Genomic DNA, 20752 nt, shown 5'->3' with positions numbered 1-20752 from the left:
TCCCAAGTAGCTAGGACTAAAGGCACACACCACCATGTGCAGCTAATTTTTTTTTTTTAATTTTTTGTAGAGATGAGGTCTTGCTGTGCTTCCAGGGCTGGTCTCAAACTTCTGGGTTCAATCAATCCTCCTATCTTGACCTCCCAAAGTATTGGGATTACAGGCGTGAGCCATTGCACCCAGCCACTTATTTTATTTTAGAGACAGGGTCTCACTCTGTCTCTCAGGCTGGAGTGCAGTGGTGCGATCATAACTCACTGCAGCCTTGAACTATTGAGCTCACGCAATCCTCCTGCTTCAGCCTCCCAAATAGGACTACAGGAGTATGCCAGCATGCCCGGTCATTTATTTATTTATTTATTTTGCAGAGATGGGGGTTTCACTATGTTGCCCAGGCTGGTCTTGAACTCCTGGCCTCAAGTGATGAATTACAGGAGCCACCATGCTTGGCCAGAATCCCACTTTTTAAGACATTTGTTCTCCATCAAATTTTATTCACTTCTATGCATATATTGACCTACACAATTGGTTTACAGCTAACTATAAGTTATGAGTTTACCAAAGTGGCTCACCTAGGAAAAAGAGAAGCGAAAGGTAGCTTCAATTTCCATAAAAGTTCCATTTTAATGAGACTTTTGTATCTTACAAGACTGCTGCTATAAGCCCTCTTGTGGGCAGAAAGGTTGTACTTTGCCTCCGTGTTTCTTTGGGCAGTTTTGAAAGTCTGCTATCTACATTATTTTTCTGTCCCACCCTGAATCTTACAGTTTGGTGTGATTTCTATCCAGGGTGTCTTGTCAGCTGACCATGATGTTCTCCAGAGGGCTGGCATCTCAGTGGTTGCCTCTGGTGAAGAAAAGTCTTTGAATAAACAATTATGCAAAAGTTGTTCTTTGATAATAGTTTCTCATATACTCTTTTACACACAGAAATAACTTTTAGCTCATTATCAATAGTAATCATTGTTATAATAACTATTTGTTCATGGTCGCTCAAAGTATTGCAATTATTATTATTTTACCTATGTCTAGTGTTATTAAAAACTGATAATACTATGATTAAATTTAACTACTATTAATTTAAGAGCTTCCCAAAAGGAAATGAAGAAGATTAAAGGCACTTAATCACATTCATTTATGCAACATTCAACCAGCTCTTATTGGGTGCTTACTGAATACCTACCCTAGCATTGCAAATACAATTTTTTAAATAACAAGGAGTTATCCTTTTTTTTTTTTTTTTGAGGTTGCTCTACATTATAGTACCATATGTAGAATGGGCAGATAGCCACATGATAAGATGTGGAGCTGCTTCCTTAGCAGCTGCGGTGAGACTTGAGAATGCGTAGTCAAATGCGTGTTTCGAATCACTTATCAGAATCAGGAAATCCCGAGAAAATATCTTCCTTTGTTAATTTATACAGCAATACTATACTAGTGCATCTGCCCTGTGGAGTTCTTACAAAGCATGCATCATATGCTCAACTATTGTGGCAGATAACCACCACTTTGACCAAGCCACTAAAGTCCTTGGAAGATTTTACCATTGTGGAAGAAATAACCAAAGAAACTTACTGAACATAATTCTGAATCAGCTATTCATATATATTAATTGAACACTTGCAATGCCAAAGCTTATTAATACACCTCTGCAAATCAATTTGAACTGGTTTGCAGATTTTCTGGGTCATCTATTTACGGTGTTCAACTAACATTAGCAAGAGCTCACTACCTATGTATGTTATGAATATATTGTTCTTATTTTCTGAATCCAAAATTGGAATATGTAGCATTAGTTCCAGTGAGAACAAAGATGGCTACTGCCATCTTCAGACACATTTTTTAATCCAAATGTGTGGTTAGATGCTGGTTACTTTAATGGTAATTAATTACCACACTTGCTGGTGCATTAACACACAGTCATATCTTATTCCATTCCAATTGTATAAGGAATGTTTGGGGACAGAAATTTATATACATGTTTTGAAAGTGATTTTAAAGTGGTTTTATAAGAAGAAAACTTTGTTTTATTCAGAAACTCAAGAATTGGTACATTCTAGATGTATAGTAATACTCTACTAAAGATGAAAAAACATAAGATCATATAGCAAAAAGGAAACCTATTAGTATCAGTGAATACAGATACATGGCAGGCAATAAAACAAAACAGGAATGTGGTAACATAAATACAAATATCAGTATTGTATTCCAGTGAATACTGGTAACTAAAAAGCAAACCGCAATAATAAATCTATATATAGTATAAAGCAAAATTATCAGTGAAGATTGGTACAATGCAAACAACAAAGTAAGTTTGAATAAACTCCACTACAAGTACCCATAAATCATGGTCACTAGAATTTCAAAGTGGCACAAAACATGAAACAAAATAACTTTGAAAGATATCCAGCATCATGCTTGTGTGTGTCATAAAAGAAGTAAAGAAAACAAATTCTAACATAAAATAGTATTTCAGTGTAGCCCCAATGTTATAACTGGGGTTATAACAACAGGAAAAATGCAAACACAGTCTTAAGGTTTGAATCTTTAAGGCCTTCAAAATCACCAGCCCCAAAGCCTGAAAACTCAGTAACTCTGCTAAAATTTAGATTTTTTAAAATTACAGGCAGTTACTGAATTTACTTAGGAACCAAGCAAGTCACTGGACAGATCATGCTTTTTTACATAGTATGTGTATTTTTCCATATATATATATAATATGTGTGTGTGTATGTGTATATATATATGTATGTATGTATATATTTTTTTTTCTTTTTTTGGAGACAGGGTCTTGCTCTGTCACACAGGCTGGAGTGTGGTGGCACAATCTCAGCTCACTACAACCTCCATCTCCGGGTTCAAGTGATTCTCCTGCCTCAGCCTCCAGAGTAGCTGGGACTATAGGCATGTGCCCCCATGCCTGGCTAAGTTTTTTTTTGTTTGTTTTTTGTTTTGTATTTTTGGTAGAGGTGGGGTTTCACCATGTTAGCCAGGATGGTCTCGATCTCCTGACCTCATGATCCACCTGCCTCAGCCTTCCAAAGTGCTGGGATTATAGGCGCGAGCCACTGCACCCAGCCATGTACAGCTAATTTTTATATTTTAATAGAGACAGGATTTCACCACGTTGGCCAGGCTGGTCTTGAACTCCTGACCTCAAATGATCCACCTGCCTCGGCCTCCCAAAGTGCTGGGATTACAGGCGGGAGCCACTCCACCCGGCCCCAATTTTTCCATATATTTGAAATAACAACTTAAGAAATTATCCCTGTGTTCAGAAGACTTCTCTGGTGATGATTTTCTATATTACTTTGCTAAGTCTGTAATGTTAAGCTTTAACCTACTGCTATAGCTTGGGTTATGTGTAATCAATTATATCAAACACGACAGCTACATAATGCATACTACCTCTCATCTGCTTAAGTGGCCTTTTCTTGCTGTTTTATTTTGTGTTGCTGAGTTCCACCACTAGAGGTAGCATCATTATCACTATCTTTTTGAACTCTGCAGTCCAGTTACCACAGCTTACCCAGTTTTGTACAATTCTTAGAAGATGGGCTCGCTATGCATGGAGCAATTTTTGGATGCATTTTCTGGAGGGAATGCATTATAATAAGCCAGTAAAAATCTGGTCTCTTCCCAATTTATGAGCCTATGTATATAAAACCATAAATAAGACTTAAAACATGAACTGGTTATGGCTGGGCGTGGTGGCTCATGCCTGTAATCCCAGCACTTTGGGAGGCTGAGGCGGGCGGATCATGAGGTCAAGAGATCAAGACCATCATAGCCAACATGGTGAAACCCCACCTCTACTAAAAATACAAAAATTAGCTGGGCATAGTGGTGTGCACCTGTAGTCCCAGCTACTCAGGAGGCTAAGGCAGGAGAATTGCTTGAACCCAGGAGGTGGAGGTTGCAGTGAGCCAAGATGGCACCACTGCACTCCAGCCTGGGCGACAGAGCAAGATTCCATTTCAAAAACAAAACAAAACAAAAAAGCAAAACAAAACAAAAAAAACCTTCAACTGGTTATATGAATGGGCTACATACAAAGCATACATGTAAAACCAAGCAAGCTAACTTATAATATCCAGAAAGCTAATTTATAGGTGGAAGACAAGATACATATGAAACGGGAGTGGAAATTTGGGCAAGGAGAATCATCACTGTGAGAAGAGCAGGTTTCAGGAGTTGCTTAAGTGATAGGGAAGTGCATGATGGCATTATCACTGGGGAGGAAATGGGGGAGATCAAAGGATGTTTTATTCTGTGGCATGGAAGACTGGGGAGGATTCCAAAAATAATAATGGATTTGCTTTTATTTGTAGAAATAGATGATGAATTCATCAAAAACTTGAAAATACTGATTCCTTGGCTACTTAGTCCTGAGAGCCTAGATATTAAAGAGATCAATGGGAATAAAATCACCTGCCGGGGTCTGGTGGAGTACTTCAAGGTATCACTCTCATTTCTAGAGCCTTTGTGAGTACTTAGATTTGACATATATTGGATCGCAATTCCTATAAACAAAAATTATGGACCCTATAATATGAGAGCAAAGGTACGAGGAATCTATAAAAAGGATTTTTAAAATCCCTTTAAAAAGCTTTTTCAAATCCTTTCAGAAAGCTTACTTTCTGAAATTATTCTTTTGAGGAAACCACATAAAGGTAACTTTACTGTCCCCTTTTATACTGAGGGAACTGTATTTTGAAATATGAATGTAAGAGCTGGAAAAGTCTTTTGGGGGAATGGGGTGTTTCCCAGGGCCCATGATCTATTCTGAATTTTACCTTCATAATTCTGAAGATTTTCCCCAAGGGGATACCTTCCTACTGAAGAAAATAGTTCCGCATTTCTTACTCTCTGCACCAAGAGCCAATATGAAGTGGAATTATTTTAAATTTGCATTTACCTGTTTGCCTTAGATAGCACTGAATACTTTTTACCAACCCATATATATCCTGGAGAATTTCAGTTAGCAACCCAATTGTGGACTGACACTCCAAGGACTAAAATATCAATTTTTAAAATTCATGCTTTGTCATTTAATATGCTGTCATATAAGTTCTGTAGGATTTATTTACCTTCATGATTGTCAGCAATAAATGTCATGTTATTTATCTAAAATACGAATTTTTACTGCGTGTAACACTGTGGAGGTGCTTACAATTTGGTAGGAGATTCAGAACCCTCACAAGGGTCTGTTCCATAAAGCTTATGACATCAGCAGGGTACAGATTCCTGTGGGTAACTGAAAAAGGGCGGTTACTCCCGGCAGAGGGGTCTAAGAACATTTTAAAGGGAGTGGCATTGAGTTGAGCCTTTAAGAAGGGCCAGATTGGCAGACAGAGATGTTTGAAAAAGGCATTTCGGGAAAGGGAAACAACATGAACTAAGAAAAAAGGGAATTTAAGTATGAGAAAGATAAAATAGTTATAAGTTCCTGAAAATATTTTTGAAATGTCAAGAGCTTAGAATGCAATTTCATAGAATTAGAGGAAATATTGAATGGAATTGCTTGAACATGAATCTTTTTCTTTTTTTTTTTTAGGCTTATATAAAGATCTATCAAGGTGAAGAATTACCACATCCCAAATCCATGTTACAGGTATTTATTAATGAGGAGGCATGTTTTAAGACACGTGACTAAGGCTAAGATTTCTGGCTGTCGGAAATTACCAGATAATAATATTAGACAGAAGGATTTATTGGAAGATTATTTGCCTAATAACTTTACCTATTTATGTTTTCATCTAAACATTTTTCACATAAACGTATTGCAGCCTCACTTGTGTTGAGACACACACACTTTATACCAAAGGGTTTTCATTCTCTTCGCACTAAATTTGTTTAGAAAACAGTCTTATATTATGATTTAGATTCATACATGTAACACACAGTAGAAAAGCAGGTCCAAGTTTTAAACAACTGTTTCTCCACAAACTTTTTCTTTTTTTTTTAGACGGAGTCTCGCTCTCTCCCCCAGGCTGGAGTGCAGCGGCGCGATGTCGGTTCATTGCAAGCTCCGTCTCCCGGGTTCACGCCATTCTCCTGCCTCAGCCTCCCGAGTAGCTGGGACTACAGGTGCCCACCACCATGCCTGGCTAATTTTTTTGTATTTTTAGTAGAGACGGGGTTTCACCGTGTTAGCCGGGATGGTCTGGATCTCCTGACCTCGTGATCCGCCTGCCTTGGCCTCCCAAAGTGCTGGGGTTACAGGCGTGAGCCACCGTGCCCGGCCTCCACAAACATTTTTGTTTTAAAAGGAGCCAGGCACGGTGGCATGTGCCTGTAGGCTCAGCTAGTCAGGAGGCTGAGGCAGGGGGATCACTTGAGTCCAGGAGTTTGAGTCCAGCCTGGGCAACATAGTGAGACCTCACGTATAAAAAATAAGTCAACATATTTTGGCTGGGAGTGGTGGCTTATGCCTGCAATCCCAGCACTTTGGGAGGCTGAGGTGGGCAGATCATGAGGTCAACAGATCGAGACCAGACTGGCCAACATGGTGAAACCCCGTCTCTACTAAAAATACAAAAATTAGCTGGGCGTGGTGGCGCGAGCCTGTAGTCCCAGCTACTCGGGAGGCTGAGGCAGCAGAATTGCTTGAGCCCGGGAGGTGGAGGTTGCAGTGAGCCGAGATCATGCCACTGCACTCCAGCCTGGGCAACAGAGCAAGGCTCAGTCTCAAAAAAAAAAAAGAATAAAAAAAAATAAATTTTAAAAAGGGAGAAACTAGTTTCCTTATATATTTTTAAAATGTAAGTTCTTAATAGTTCCTTTTTGTTATCAGTGATACACTCTTCTATCAGCAGCAGTCCTTAGACATATTTGTGTATATTAGTATTTATAAAATGTACTGTGTATTATTCCCCATGAGTTTGGGTTTATAGATATTTTTACTTCCCAGCATTTAATGACAGGTTAAAAAATATTTTTTGAGAGGAAAACTCTTCCAAATGAAAATTCATTTTAGAACTATTGTGTATTGAGTAAAAATCTGTTTATGCATTTTTGAAACTTTTTTACTAATTTTTAAAATGTAGAAATATTGTAACCGTTTTAAATTACGTTGAGGACTTTGGTTTCTTGCACATTTCTTGCACATGATGCTCTGAAATGTGAACTGCCTGTGGAAGTTTAATCAATATGAACTGCATTTTACATCATATTTTGTACTTTGTCCAAAGGCCACAGCAGAAGCTAACAATTTAGCAGCCGTGGCAACTGCCAAGGACACATACAACAAAAAAATGGAAGAGGTAAGAATTAAATATTTTAAATGCTGTCTTAAACCAGTATTCTTCATGCAACTCATTCTCTTTTTTCTTCCATGTTACACTGTACACACATGCAATGTGGTGGCTTTGACTTTTTCCTCAGCCTGTATCATGTGTCTATTTATTATATTCCTGAAAAAATTTTTAAAACATTACGTGTGCAATTTTAAAGGCATTTTAAATGAATTGTCTCTCTCTGTAATATATTCCTATTCACATATTTGGGGGTGTGTCAGATCTTTCCACTATATATAAAATCTAGCAGCTAAAATAGCATGTGGTACCCTCACGACTATGCCTCCTTATATTCCACAATTTTGGTATTTCTCTTAAAGATGAAACCTTTTAGGAAAAAAAAAACCTTAAGGGCCAATATTTCTATTTATTACATTTCCTCATTTTAACACTCCAAATTAGGATGGATCTGATAATTATTGTGTATATGTACTACTGTGATAGATATTTTCTCTTGAAAATGTTATGAAATTAGGTTGGGTGTGGTGGCTCACGCCTGTAATCCCAACACTTTGGGAGGCCGAGGCACATGGATTGCCTGAGGTCAGGAGTTCGAGACCAGTCTGGCCAACATGGTGAAACCGTCTCTACTAAAAATACAAAAAAAATTAGCCAGGCATGGTGGCGTGTGCCTGTAATCCCAGCTACTTGGGAGGTTGAGGCAGGGTAATTGCTTGAACAAGGGAAGTGGAGGTTGCAGTGAGCCGAGATTGTGCCACTACACTCCAGCCTGGGCAACAGAGCAAGAGTCTGTCTCAAAAAACGTGATGAAATTAAAATTGCATCCAAAATTGAAGTCTTAGAATCAATGAAAATGTAGTATATGGAGTGGCATTGTTTATGACATAAGGACAATCAGAATGAAAGAATACTCCATAATAGTTAAATCTCAAATGCAGGTATACCTCATTTTATTGAGCTTCACTTTCTTGCACTTTTTACAAATTGGATGTTGCCGGCACTCCTATGTGGAACAAGTCTGTTGACACCCTTTCTCCGACAGCATGTGCATGTCTGTGTCACATTTTGGTACTTCTCACAATTTTTCAAACTTTTTCATGATTATTATATCTGTTACGGCGACCTGTGATCAACGATTGCTGATGTTACTATTGTAATTGTTTCGGAGAGCCATTAACTGTGCTGTTATAAGATGCTGAACTTAATCGATAAATGTGTTTCCTGACTGCTCCATCAACCAGCAGTTCCTCCATCCCTCCCTCTCTGCAGTCCTCTTTTACCTGAAGCACAATAATATTGAAATTAGGCCAATTAATAACCCTACAATGGCCTCTAAGTGTTGAAGTTCAAAGAGACACATCTCTCACTTTAAATCAAAAGCTAGAAATGACTAAGCTTAGTGAAGAAAGCATATGAAAAGCTGACATAGGCCAAAAGCTAGGCCTTTGCACCAAATAGTTAGCCAGGCTGTGGATGCAAAGGAGAAGTTCTTAAAGGAAATTAAAAATGCTACTCCAGGCTGGGCACAGTGACTTATACCTGTTATCCCAGCAATTTGGGAGGGTTTTACACCTGTAATCCCAGCACTTTGGGAGGCTGAGACAGGTGGATCACTTGAGGTCAGGAGTTTGAGACCAGCCTGGCCAACATGGTAAAACCCTGTCTCTACTAAAAATACAAAAATCAGCCAGGCATAGTGGTACACGCCCGTAGTCCCAGTTACTCGGGAGGCTGAGGCAGAAGAATCGCTTGAACCCAGGAGGCAGAGGTTGCAGTGAGCCAAGATCATGCCACTGTACTGCAGCCTGGGTGACTGAGTGAGACTCTGTCTAAAAAAAAAAAAAAAAAAAACAGCTACTCCAGTGAACACACAGATTATAAAAAAGTGAAACAGCTTTTTTGCTGACACAGAGAAAGCTTTAGTTTGGATAGAAAATCAAACCAGCCACAACATGCCCTTAAGCCAAAGCCTAATCCAGAGCAAGGCCCCTAACTCTGTTCAATTCTATGAATGCTGAAAGAGTTGGTAAAGATGCAGAATAAAGTTGGAAGCTAGCAGAGGTTTTTGGTTCATGAGATTTAAGAAGCCATCTCCGTAACATAAAGTGCAAGGTGAAGTAGCAAATCTTGATGTAGAAGCTACAGCAAGTTATCCAGAAGATCTACCTGAAATCATTGATGACGGTGGCCGCACCAAACAGATTTTCAATGTAGATGAAATAGTCTTCTATTGGAAGATGCCATCCAGGACTTTCCCAGCTGGAGAGGAGAAGTCAATGCCTGGCTGCAAAGCTTGGAAGGACAGGCTGACTTTCTTGTAGCTGGTGACTTTAAGTTGAACGCAGTGTTCATTTACCATTCCCCAAATTCTAGGGCACTTAAGAATCATGCTAAATCTACTCTTGCTTGTGCTCTATTAATGGAACAACAAAGCCTACATAACAGTACAGCTGTTTACACCATGGATTACTGAATATTTTAAGCCCATTATTGAGACCTACTAAGAAAAAGATTCCTTTCAAAATATTACTGCTCATTGGCATGAACTTATTCACCAAAGAGCGCTGATGGAGATGTATTTAAGGAAATTGAGGTTTTCAATGCCTGCTAACACAATATCCATTCTGCAGCCCAGGGATCAAGGAGTAATTTTGATTTTCAAATGTTAATAAGAAATACATTTTGTAAGGCTATAGCTGTCATAGATAGTGATTCTTCTGATAGATCTGGGCTTTGTACATTGAAAACCTTCCAGGAAAGATTCACCATTCTAGATGCCATGAAGAGAATCTGTGGTTTATAGGAGGCAAAAGTATCAGCATCAACAAGAATGTGGAAAAAGTTGATACCAACTCTTCTGGATGACTTTGAGGGGGGTTCAAGACTTCAGTGGAGGAAGGAAGTGCAGGTGTGGTGGAAACAGCAAGAGAACTTAGAAGTGGAGCCTGAAGATGTGACTCAATTGTGTAATCTCATTTAACGGATAAGGAGTTGCTTCCTATGGATAAGCAAAGACAGTGGTTTCTGGAGATGGAATCTACTCCTAGTGAAGATGCTGTGAACAGTGTTGAAATGACAACAAAGGGTTTAGAATATTTTTTATTGATACACAATAGATGTACATATTTTTGGAATACATATGATAAATTGATACATCCATATGTAAAGATCAAATCAGGGTAAGTGGGATATTTATCACCTTAAACATTTCTTTATGCTAGGAACATTTGAATTATTCTCTTCTGGCTATTTTGAATGTACAATATTGTTATTTACAGTCACCCTACTGAGCTATTGAACACTGTCTTACTTCAACTGTATATTTGTACCCATTAATCAACCTCTCTTCATTCCCTTCCCCCTGCCTTTTCCAGGGCTTTAAAATATTAAATAAAGTTAGTTGATAAAGCATTGACAGGGTTTGAGAGGATTGACTCCAATTTTTAAAGAAGTTCTGCTGTGAGTAATATGCTGTCAAACAGCATTCCAGGCTACAGAGAAATCTTTCATGAAAGGAAGTCTATCAATATGGCAAACTTTACTGTTGTCGTATTTTAAGAAATTGCCACAGCCACCTCAACCTTCAGCAACACCACCCTGATCAGTCAGCAGCCATCGACATCCAGGCGAGAGCCTCCACCAGCAGATTGATGTGCTGAAGCCTCAGATGATCCTTAGCATTTTTTTGCAATAAAGTGTTTTAAATTATGTACATGGTTTTTAGACATGCTATTGCACACTTTAATAGACTGCTATATAATTATAAACATAACTTTTATATGCATCAGGAAATTAAAAAATCATGTGATTCACTTTATTACAGTGGTCTGGAACCAAACACGTATTATCTCTGAGGCATGGCTATAACCAAAGTGAATGAATGGTATGGTTAACTGAGATCACCCTTGTAACTTTTCAAAAACTTGAAAATGTGATTCAAGAACATTTAATATACTCCTACTTAGTTTCTGGAAGAAAATATTCAATGGGCTCCATTCAAACAAAAATCAGTAAAACTGCTAAAGAATGTATTTCGCAGTTTACTTTGAGAGCTTTATAGCATTGATCATTGTTTATTAAACTTCATTGGTTAAAATGACTTTGGTGAAGATTTCCTAGAATTTGGATATATGTAGTTTTCTTAGATTTGGATTCATTCTGTGAATGAACTCAATTTTGTACTTCATGTTGTGTCACATGTCTTCTCATCTTGAAGGACTTGAAGTGATGAATATTATTTTCCACGGCAAAAAGAGAAAAATGTAAAATGACTTTAAGCCACCTATAGAATACCAGTCCCATTTACAGTCATGCCTCATGGATAGAGGGTGGAAAGATGTGGGCTGAAAAAACATATATGCAGGCTCCTGATTATTCATGTATTCTAACAAACTCAACTAGCTAAGTGAAAAATTTTGATACAGTTGCCAATTTTACTCTACATTGCATAAACGAATACTTCTCTGTCTGATACAGATTTGTGGTGGTGACAAACCATTTCTGGCCCCAAATGACTTGCAGAGCAAACACCTGCAACTTAAGGAAGAATCTGTGAAGCTATTCCGAGGGGTGAAGAAGATGGGTGGGGAAGAATTTAGCCGGCGTTACCTGCAGCAGTTGGAGAGTGAAATAGATGAACTTTACATCCAATATATCAAGCACAATGATAGCAAAAATATCTTCCATGCAGCTCGTACCCCAGCCACACTGTTTGTAGTCATCTTTATCACGTATGTGATTGCTGGTGTGACTGGATTCATCGGTTTGGACATCATAGCTAGCCTATGCAATATGATAATGGGACTGACCCTTATCACCCTGTGCACCTGGGCATATATCCGGTACTCTGGAGAATACCGAGAGCTAGGAGCTGTAATAGACCAGGTGGCTGCGGCTCTGTGGGACCAGGTAAGAACACTTTTAATTCACAACTAACTTCAGCACACATTTGAATGTCATCCGTGTGCCAGCCACTGCATTAGATGTTGGAAATAACACAGATCAACATGAATTGGGCCCCAGTCATCAAGAATGTTATGACCTGCCCAGATACGAACAACTAGCTATATAATACTGTGTAAAATGTGAAGTCCTATTTTCCAGTTAACATTTCAGCATTCAAAAAAAATACATCAATTTAGTAGTATATACATATTTTTTTCTTTTTCTGGGGGTTGGGGACAGTCTTGCTCTGTTGTCTAGGCTGGAGTGCAGTAGCATGATCTCAGCTCACTGCAACCTCCACCTCCCCAGCTCAAGCAATTCTTGTGCCTCAGCCTCTGGAGTAGATGGGACTACAGGTGCACACCACCATTCGCGGTTAGGTTTTTGTATCTTTTGTAGAAACGGGGTTTCACCATGTTGGCCAGCCTGGTCTCAAACTCCTGACCTCAAGCAATCTGCCCGTCTCAGCCTCCCAAAGTGTTTGGATTACAGGCGTGAGCCACCCAGCCTACTTTTTATTATTCTAAAAATGTTAAATCTATTATAAGTTGTAAGAGAAAACAGCTTTTATTTAGCTAATTATGACTTGCATTAACATTATCTCATATTCACAACCTATGATTTGATTAGCATTAGCTTTGTTAGGAGCTATATGAACCACTATCGTAAGTTGTCATCTCATTCTCTTTAGTTAAAAACTTCTGAAAGCACTATCAGATTACTTCCGATTGTCTCTGTACCTGTAGGCAGCAGGTAATAGCTACAGTTCTTCCAGCATTAAGAACATACTTATGGCTGGGTGCGGTGGCTCATGCCTGTAATCTCAGCACTTTGGGAGGCCAAGTTGGGTGGATCACCTGAGGTCGGGAGTTCAAGACCAGCCTGGCCAACATGGAGAAACCCCGTCTCTACTAAAAATACAAAACTAGCCAGTCATAGTGGCGCATGCCTGTAATCCCAGCTACTAGGGAGGCTGAGGCGGGAGAATCGCTTGAACCCAGGAGGTGGAGGTTGCGTTGAGCCAAGATCTTGCCATAGCACTCTAGCCTGGGCAAGAGGGAAACTCTGTCTCAAAAAAAAAAAAAAAAACAAAACATACTTATATATACTTTATAACATAATTGTAACATGCCCTTTGAAGGATCTAGCTGAGATAAACGAATGGTAGCACAATGGGAAATGAATTAAAAACTGGATCCTCTGAGCCACTGTCTCAAATAGTGTCTCAACTGTAAGATTTAAGAGGGGTTACTTGAGGTCAATGTCAAAACGCTCCTAGATATGTTATGCTAAAACCTATGAGGAATACAGAATTGAGTTCTTCAAAGATTCTGATAAAATATGTAATCTAAACTGAAAAATCTGCAGGAGTATCTCTTCTGTTCTTAAATGCTCACAAACTAATACTGTAAGCAAAGTTGAATATTATAATGCTGTTAATAAAGCAGGATATATACTTTTCTTTTTTCTTTTTAATCTGCCTTTGCCGCAGGGAAGTACAAATGAGGTAAGTTAAATTTTTAAAATTCAGAGTTATATATTTGTAAACATTATGATATTCTTATTTTATAAACTGACCAGCCATTAAAGGATGTCTTTGTGTAGATTAGAACAATCTTTGGTGACTTCTAACATTTAAATTTGTAATTGTGAATTTTTAACATGGTCTTAAAATATTTAACTTATTCTAGACATCATGTATGATTTGATCTACACACACACAAAATTGAATATCATGAGTATTTGTTCCATGAATGTGTAGACAATTTCAAAATTCTTAAGCTCTGAAAAGGTGGACTCTGCTCTACTGCAGAGTAAAGCAAGCAGTTATGAAACTTGAGGAAATGTAACTACTGGAGGGTATTTAAATGTAGCTACAACCTTTAGAAGTTGTTTTTAACTTTAGCTTTTGACTGACAGTAATACATACCACTTTAAGCAGGGCCCAGGCCAGTATGTATGCTAACTCTCTTGGCAGACCTCAGGCCTGACCTGTACAGTAAGTGTTCATTTCTCCTATTGCACATGTGCAGCAACACTACATATCTCAGAAAAGACTCTAGGCATCCAGGAAGGAATCAGCTGTTACACTAAGAAAAAGTATCACTCTGGAATCATTTAAGTCATTATCTTCAGGAAGCAAAGCTGATCTTGAGTAACTAGAGATAATTCTTTCCTCAGTTTCTACTGTGGCATATAACTGGATTATGTCCTCGAATCAAATACCCCTTAATATTTACAAGTCAATAAGAAGTTATTTCATGCAAAATTCAGTAAGCAAGCTCATTAAAAAAGCAAAAGCAAATTTCAACTTTGGAAATCAAAGCTTAAGTTAGAGAATTAGAATTGAATTGAATGCCTTAGAATCAGAATATAATGGAAGACAATAGTATGCTGCACAAATATACATTCATAGATCTGAAGATGGTACCATTCAGACTTAATGCCATAAGAAAATCAAGGCCAGGCGCGGTGGCTCACGCCTGTAATTCCAGCACTCGGGGAGACTGAGGTGGGCAGATCACTTTAGGTCAGGAGTTTGAGACCAGCCTAGCCAACATGGTGAAGCCCCATCTCTACTAAAAATACAAAAAATTAGCCAGGTGTGGTGGCGGGCACCTGTAGTCCCAGCCACTAGGGAGGCCGAGGCAAGAGAATAGCTTGAACCTGGGAGGCAGAGATTGCAGTGAGGCAAGATCGCGCCACTGCACTCCAGCCTGAGCGACAAGAGTGAGACTCCAACTCAAAAAGAAAACAAGAAAATCAAAAGAAAGTAGGTATACAGACTCACAAATGATAAAAATTAATGGAATTTCCTGGGAACATATTACTATTTAAAGGATCTCAAGCTTTTATGCAGCTTTTAAAAATATTCAAAGACTCTTTACAAACTCCAGAACTAAATCAGACAAGTCATTTGTAACTGACTGTCAAGTATGTGAAAGTCAGAGCAGGGGATGAACTCTTAGACACTAGCTGAGGGAGCCAGGAAACAAAGATATTTATGAACACTTACGTAAAGCAATATACAATACACAGAAATTCCTATGATTCAAACATCATTAAAAGCCCACAGAGAACAATAAGAGGTAGTTTTAAATGAGGAAAGTTTGCTGAGGTAATGTTTTTGAATAGGGTTTGTAAGATATTAGCTAAGTCATGGAAACAAGGCAAGAGCATGTAAAGTGAAGGATCCTACTGTGCTGGGGGAAGGACACCATGTGCTGAGCTGCATGGCTGTATCAGTAAATGATGGAGAATAAAATTGGTCCCACTCAGGAAAGCAAGTAGCCTAGCTACGCATAATAGTTACTGCCAATCAGAAGTTATGAGGTCTTACAATTCATCTAAAACTGCTAATAGTCACAATTTGAATTTTCAGCACACCCCTGGGGCAGAGTAGCAGCTCTCTGCTCTAAGAGGCATGCAAGGTAAAAGGAAACACAGTTTGAGAATAAAACATTTACCACAAAGGTCAACGCACAAAAGGATTAAGTTAATGCACACATTGAGGAGTTGAAAATACTTTTGAATTTTAAGGTATTAATTTATATATTGATAAAAAAAGATTTCAAATTCAACATGCTAAATTTTATACAGTATGATAAACTAAAAAGGAAAAAAATTTTACATCTGTGTGTCTAATAAAATATTTTATAATCTTGATGCTTTTATTCTAGGCTTTGTACAAGCTTTACAGTGCAGCAGCAACCCACAGACATCTGTATCATCAAGCTTTTCCTACACCAAAGTCGGAATCTACTGAACAATCAGAAAAGAAAAAAATGTAATCCAAATTTTAAGAAATACAGGTGCATGACCAATTGTCAATTAAATATTCAGTTTTATGTCTCCATGCAAACATTCAAAGTGCTTCCATCAGAACAGAGTAAAATACTAAACACCTCTGAAGACTGCAAACTGGATTAGTTCTTTTACTTCAGTGTTTAATAAGCAGATGTATGTATGCATGGTTATACTATTTTGTTAACATGTACAATTTCCTGATTTTTCTTCAAAAATGCTGTTATAAAGTATTTGTCTATTTATGATAACAGTACACGTGTTCTGCTTGAATTTACTAAATTCTACTACTGGGTTATAATTAAACCATGTGATATTCCACGTTTGGATATGCTCATTTAATTTCTACAGAAAAAATGTTAAAATTATTTCACATAGCCATTTGTTAAAGCACAGCATCATAACTCAGCAGGCTTGATTTAATCTGTATCATCTTATATATATCACAATCTTATTTTTAAGCACATTTAAGAGTCCTTCAGTTGCTTTATCAAAAACTATCTATTGCTTTTACATGATTTAATAGAATATAAACCTCTTGATAAAAAATGCACAAAAAAATCACTTTGTATATGTGAGTTTCACTGCATTGTATATTTTTTCATTTGGTACACAAAGAATGTATTCTTCATAGGTTTATTCTTTTAATATGTGAACTATTATTAAAGTTTACTCTGGTTCCTAAGATTAAAAAAAAATGCTTACTGAATTTGAAAATGAGAGGTGCTGATACAGAATGATGAAGGTTTATCTCTTTTTTTAGACTCAAGATGCATTTTATTTAATGTTGACATCAGTACAAACTTAAGTTTCTATTTTACAAAACGTGCTAATTCCTTTAGGTAACTTCTAGTTCTTAATGACTAAAATCTCTAGTGGAGTTTCACTGAACAGACTTAGAGGAAGAAGGAAAGTGTGTTAATGAAAAAAGTAATATTTATCTAGGAGGTCCAAAACAGAGTAACTTCTAAAGACTGTCACAGAAATGGGTACACCTTAATTAAGTAGCAATATAAAGTAAGAAGTGACAGGAAAGAACAATTAAGTTAGAGGAGTGTGGGAGTTCATAAGATATATAAACTTACATCTTAGAAAAATCTGACCACAAGTTCAGCAAATTATCTTTTCCCAGTGATAAAATTCCACTAGCCATACTTTCATTTTTCAATACCCCTTTTCATTACCCCTTTGAATTAAATTGATTCCTTTGTCTATGGCCTTTTGAACAGAAAAATGAAATACCGCACTATGTCTAAAACATGGACTCAAAAACCACACGCTTAGTTTCCACAAAAATATATTTAATAAGCTTGTTATATAAAATCAAACACTCAACTTTGTCAACATTTCTTCAATAATTCAAACTCACTGATATGTAACTGGGAGCAGTTTGTATTCTGGAAGACTTCCTAAGCTAAAAGTATATTTACATATTTACAACACATGTAAATATAACGGAAGAACACTTCAAATAATGTTGAAATTCACAGAATTCTAGAGATTTACAGTTATAGTTTAGAAGTATCACCAAATTGTTTGCAATCAAATGTACAGCACTAATTATGAAAAATGTTTTAACTATCAAACCAAAAGGGGAGAAAAGCTGGCAGGGAAATATATGGTATTAAAGTCCTGTGATAAATACTTAGAAGATTAAAAAGTAATAATATACAATCGATTTAATGACCAAAAATTCTTTTTGAATCCCTGATTGTCATTTTTGGTAGCTTAACCCAGTCTTTCAGAAGGCAGTACACTATGCTGTCAGGAACTCTCCACTGTCTCATCAGAGCCACGCTAAATGCAGTAACAGCCCTCGCTGAAAATAAGGAAGATGATGTTAGCAACTTCGGAGTTTCACACACCTTCACCATACAGGCTAAGTACTTATGCTTGTATGTATTCCTGAAAGATTAAAAGGCCCGTCACCCATTCATACCAAAAAATACTTTCTCAACATGCTTTAAAAGGATTCCTTACTTTGTTTTCATTTTTTTATTTTTTGAGACAAGGTCTGGTTCTGTCTCCCAGACTGCAGTGCAAGTGGTGTGATCTTGACCCTGCAACCTCTGTGTCTCGGGTTCAAGCCATCCTCTGACCTCAGCCTCCCAAGTAGCTGGGACTAGAGGCACACATCATCATACCTGGCTCATTTTCTTGTATTTTTTGTAGAGATGGGGGTTCACCATGTTGCCCAGGCTGGTCTTAAACTCGAGAGCTCAAGCGATCCACCCACCTCAGCCTCCCAAAGTGCTGGGATTACAGGCGTGAGCCACCACGCCCAGCTGGGTTCCTTACTTTGGAGGGGGAGACAAACATACATCATATATAAATATTTATCACAATAAGGTTCCAAATCCTATTTTATATTTAAACGGCATCATGGTAATATTTAAACCATCCCTTTCCACACAATATTTCACACTAGAGCAGTAAACATTTTTTTTTAAATACTGCAGATTCTTTTTTTTTTTAAAGAAGGTACTACTGCTGTTAAGAAGTTAACAAGTGATAATTTCCTATTTAACATCTGTTCATAATGACATTTCCACTGCATTCTTCCATCAGGAATACCAAAGCAGTTCCTAATATACAGCATCTGAAAGTGTTTGTCATATTGGCTCTTAAAATGATACACTCATTTTTCTTGTTCAATAAAAGAAAATTTCTAATAAAAAATACATGTAAAGTTAGAATTTTATAATCTCCACAAAGGAAGCTGCATTTATTAACCAAAGTACTTGTTTGTAATTTTTTATCTGTGAAAATATTTTAAAGCTCTTATAAAACTTAAATTTTATTTTTCAAAAATCAGCTCAAAAATTTTTTCCATGTTGTTGGGCATACCACTGCTGTCTCTGCTTTCGGTTTTCCAACTCTGTAAGGAGGGCTTGTCTGTATGCTTCATACATTTTAACAATCTGCTCCAATTCTTTCATGAAGAGCAACTTCAGCATTCCCTGGTACGTATCCAGGTCAGCCAGCTGAAAGAGTTCCCACTTCAGAATGTGGTCGTATCTGTTTTAAAACACAATCATATATATGTTTACAACACATACATAAACATGTATTTCTAGCAAGAAACTAGTCTGTTTTTAAAAATGTCAACCTTATTGATAACTAAACAAACCATAAGTTTTAATTAAAAAGAACTGAGTAGCTGGGCACAGTGGTGGCGCCTATAGTCCCAGCTACTTGGGAGGCTGAGGTGGGAGGACTGCTTGTGCCCAAGAGTTTGAGACCAGCTTGGGCAACATAGCAAGACCCTGTTTCTAAAAATAAATAAAACAGTTCTTTAAATATCTGAGTTATTAAATGCTGTTTACATATAATTCTCTTTATTTTTTATTTTTATTTATTTTTTTGAAACGGAGTCTCGCTGTGTCACCAGGCTGGAGTGCAGTGGCGTGATCTCGGCTCACTGCAATCTCCGCTTTCTGGGTTCAAACAACTTCTCCTGCCTCTGCCTCCCGGGTAGCTGGGATTACAGGCACGTGCCACCACACCCAGCTAATTTTTGTATTTTGAGTAGAGATGGAGTTTCACCATGTTGGCCAGGATGGTCTCAATCTCCTGACCTTGTCATCCGCTGGCCTCAGCCTCCAACGTGCTGGAATTACAGGCTTAAGCCCACCACGCCTGTCCTACATATAATTCTTCTAGGGAAAGGAGAAAACTGCTAATATTACTTCATTTCAATGTAAGTTAAAGAATACCTATTTCTTTACCCATTATTCTAATATTAACAGCAGATAGCCATGAACACAGATTTCAAACTACAGTGGTTCTATAATTTCTGAAGAACATATGTTGTGCTATTGTAAGTTCATCAAAAGTTAATTGTCAGGAACTTAAGAATATTTTAGACCATATTGTGCTTGCAAATGATAATGCACAAAAATGGATGGTCATTTGCATCATTCATGTTGATGGATCTTTTTGAGGAATGCTATTCACCACAGCAAGCAAGGAACCAAACAGAAGGAGAAATGAAGAGGAACCCTCATTCGTGGATCTAAGTATTCCTGAGGCTGAGTACATAGCATCTAAAAAAACAAACAGGAAAACTAAAGAAGGAAAGAACTGTTTTTAAAATGAAACAGTAAGTAGACCGTAGAAGGCTTCAGTGTGGTGAAGGATTCACAAAAGATTCTGTTTACACATATCATGGAAGACTGTTAGTAGTCTTTCAGTGGTAAGTAGATCCCTGCTTAGCAGTAGTACCTTTAGTAGTTGGCTACATAGTTCCATTTCAGTATCTGATGAAGACAGCACTCTAATATTCTCATTTTAAAGATGAAAAACACTAAAACCTAAAGAGGCTCTTTACCTCTTGCAAAAGTGTTTAGTGACTAAAAGTTCAGAAAGGAAGAGAACTATGGACCAAGATGCTTCAAAGTAGTGGTTTTGAATGTTAATATCCACTAAGACCAGATAAAGAACTTGAATTAGGGAAAGGCATCTTATACCTAAAATTATGCCTCTCAAATCATACTGCTGAGCAGACATAATAGGAAGCTCTGATTGCAAACTCTAGTATTATTTTTAATGATCGTTTATAGTTCTTCCTACCCAGTGGTTCTTTGATATTATACCATATTCTTTCAAAAGGACTAATATTTTAAAATGAGATTTTAAAAAAGGGAGACAGAAAACATACTGAGCAGTTGTGTGAGCTACTATACTTAGCATTTTGACACGTTTCTGTCCAACTTAAGCACGTGTAACAGAAATGTCAGTAACACA

The 20752-nt window shown here is 37.6% G+C and overlaps 2 protein-coding genes across 3 annotated transcripts in view; one reads left to right on the top strand and one right to left on the bottom strand.

Annotated features, from left to right (window-relative positions):
* Window positions 1-16327, top strand: part of ATL1 (atlastin GTPase 1) — an 83596-nt gene extending 67269 nt beyond the window's left edge. Inside the window, exons 9-14 of the mRNA XM_011999768.1 lie at window positions 4331-4458; window positions 5557-5613; window positions 7193-7264; window positions 11735-12166; window positions 13695-13709; window positions 15883-16327. Of these exons, the coding sequence (XP_011855158.1) occupies window positions 4331-4458; window positions 5557-5613; window positions 7193-7264; window positions 11735-12166; window positions 13695-13709; window positions 15883-15993 (815 nt within the window). The 3' untranslated portion in view covers window positions 15994-16327. The remainder of the gene's footprint in view (window positions 1-4330; window positions 4459-5556; window positions 5614-7192; window positions 7265-11734; window positions 12167-13694; window positions 13710-15882) is intronic.
* SAV1 (salvador family WW domain containing protein 1) overlaps window positions 15711-20752 on the bottom strand; it is a 34200-nt gene continuing 29158 nt past the window's right edge. Inside the window, exons 4-5 of one of the 2 annotated variants that reach the window (XM_011999752.1) lie at window positions 18854-19024; window positions 15711-17825 (exon numbers count right to left, since the gene is read on the bottom strand). In XM_011999752.1, coding sequence (XP_011855142.1) covers window positions 17804-17825; window positions 18854-19024 — 193 coding nt within the window. In that variant the 3' untranslated portion in view covers window positions 15711-17803. Of the gene's footprint in view, window positions 19025-20752 lie in introns of both variants that reach the window. The other variant, XM_011999751.1, reaches the window with a different exon arrangement.

The sequence above is a fragment of the Mandrillus leucophaeus genome, unplaced genomic scaffold, assembly GCF_000951045.1.
Source record: "Mandrillus leucophaeus isolate KB7577 unplaced genomic scaffold, Mleu.le_1.0 Scaffold60, whole genome shotgun sequence".
Taxonomy (NCBI): Eukaryota; Metazoa; Chordata; class Mammalia; order Primates; family Cercopithecidae; genus Mandrillus; species Mandrillus leucophaeus.
Note: the sequence above shows the minus strand (reverse complement) of the source record. Positions and strands in the feature narration are given on the sequence as shown.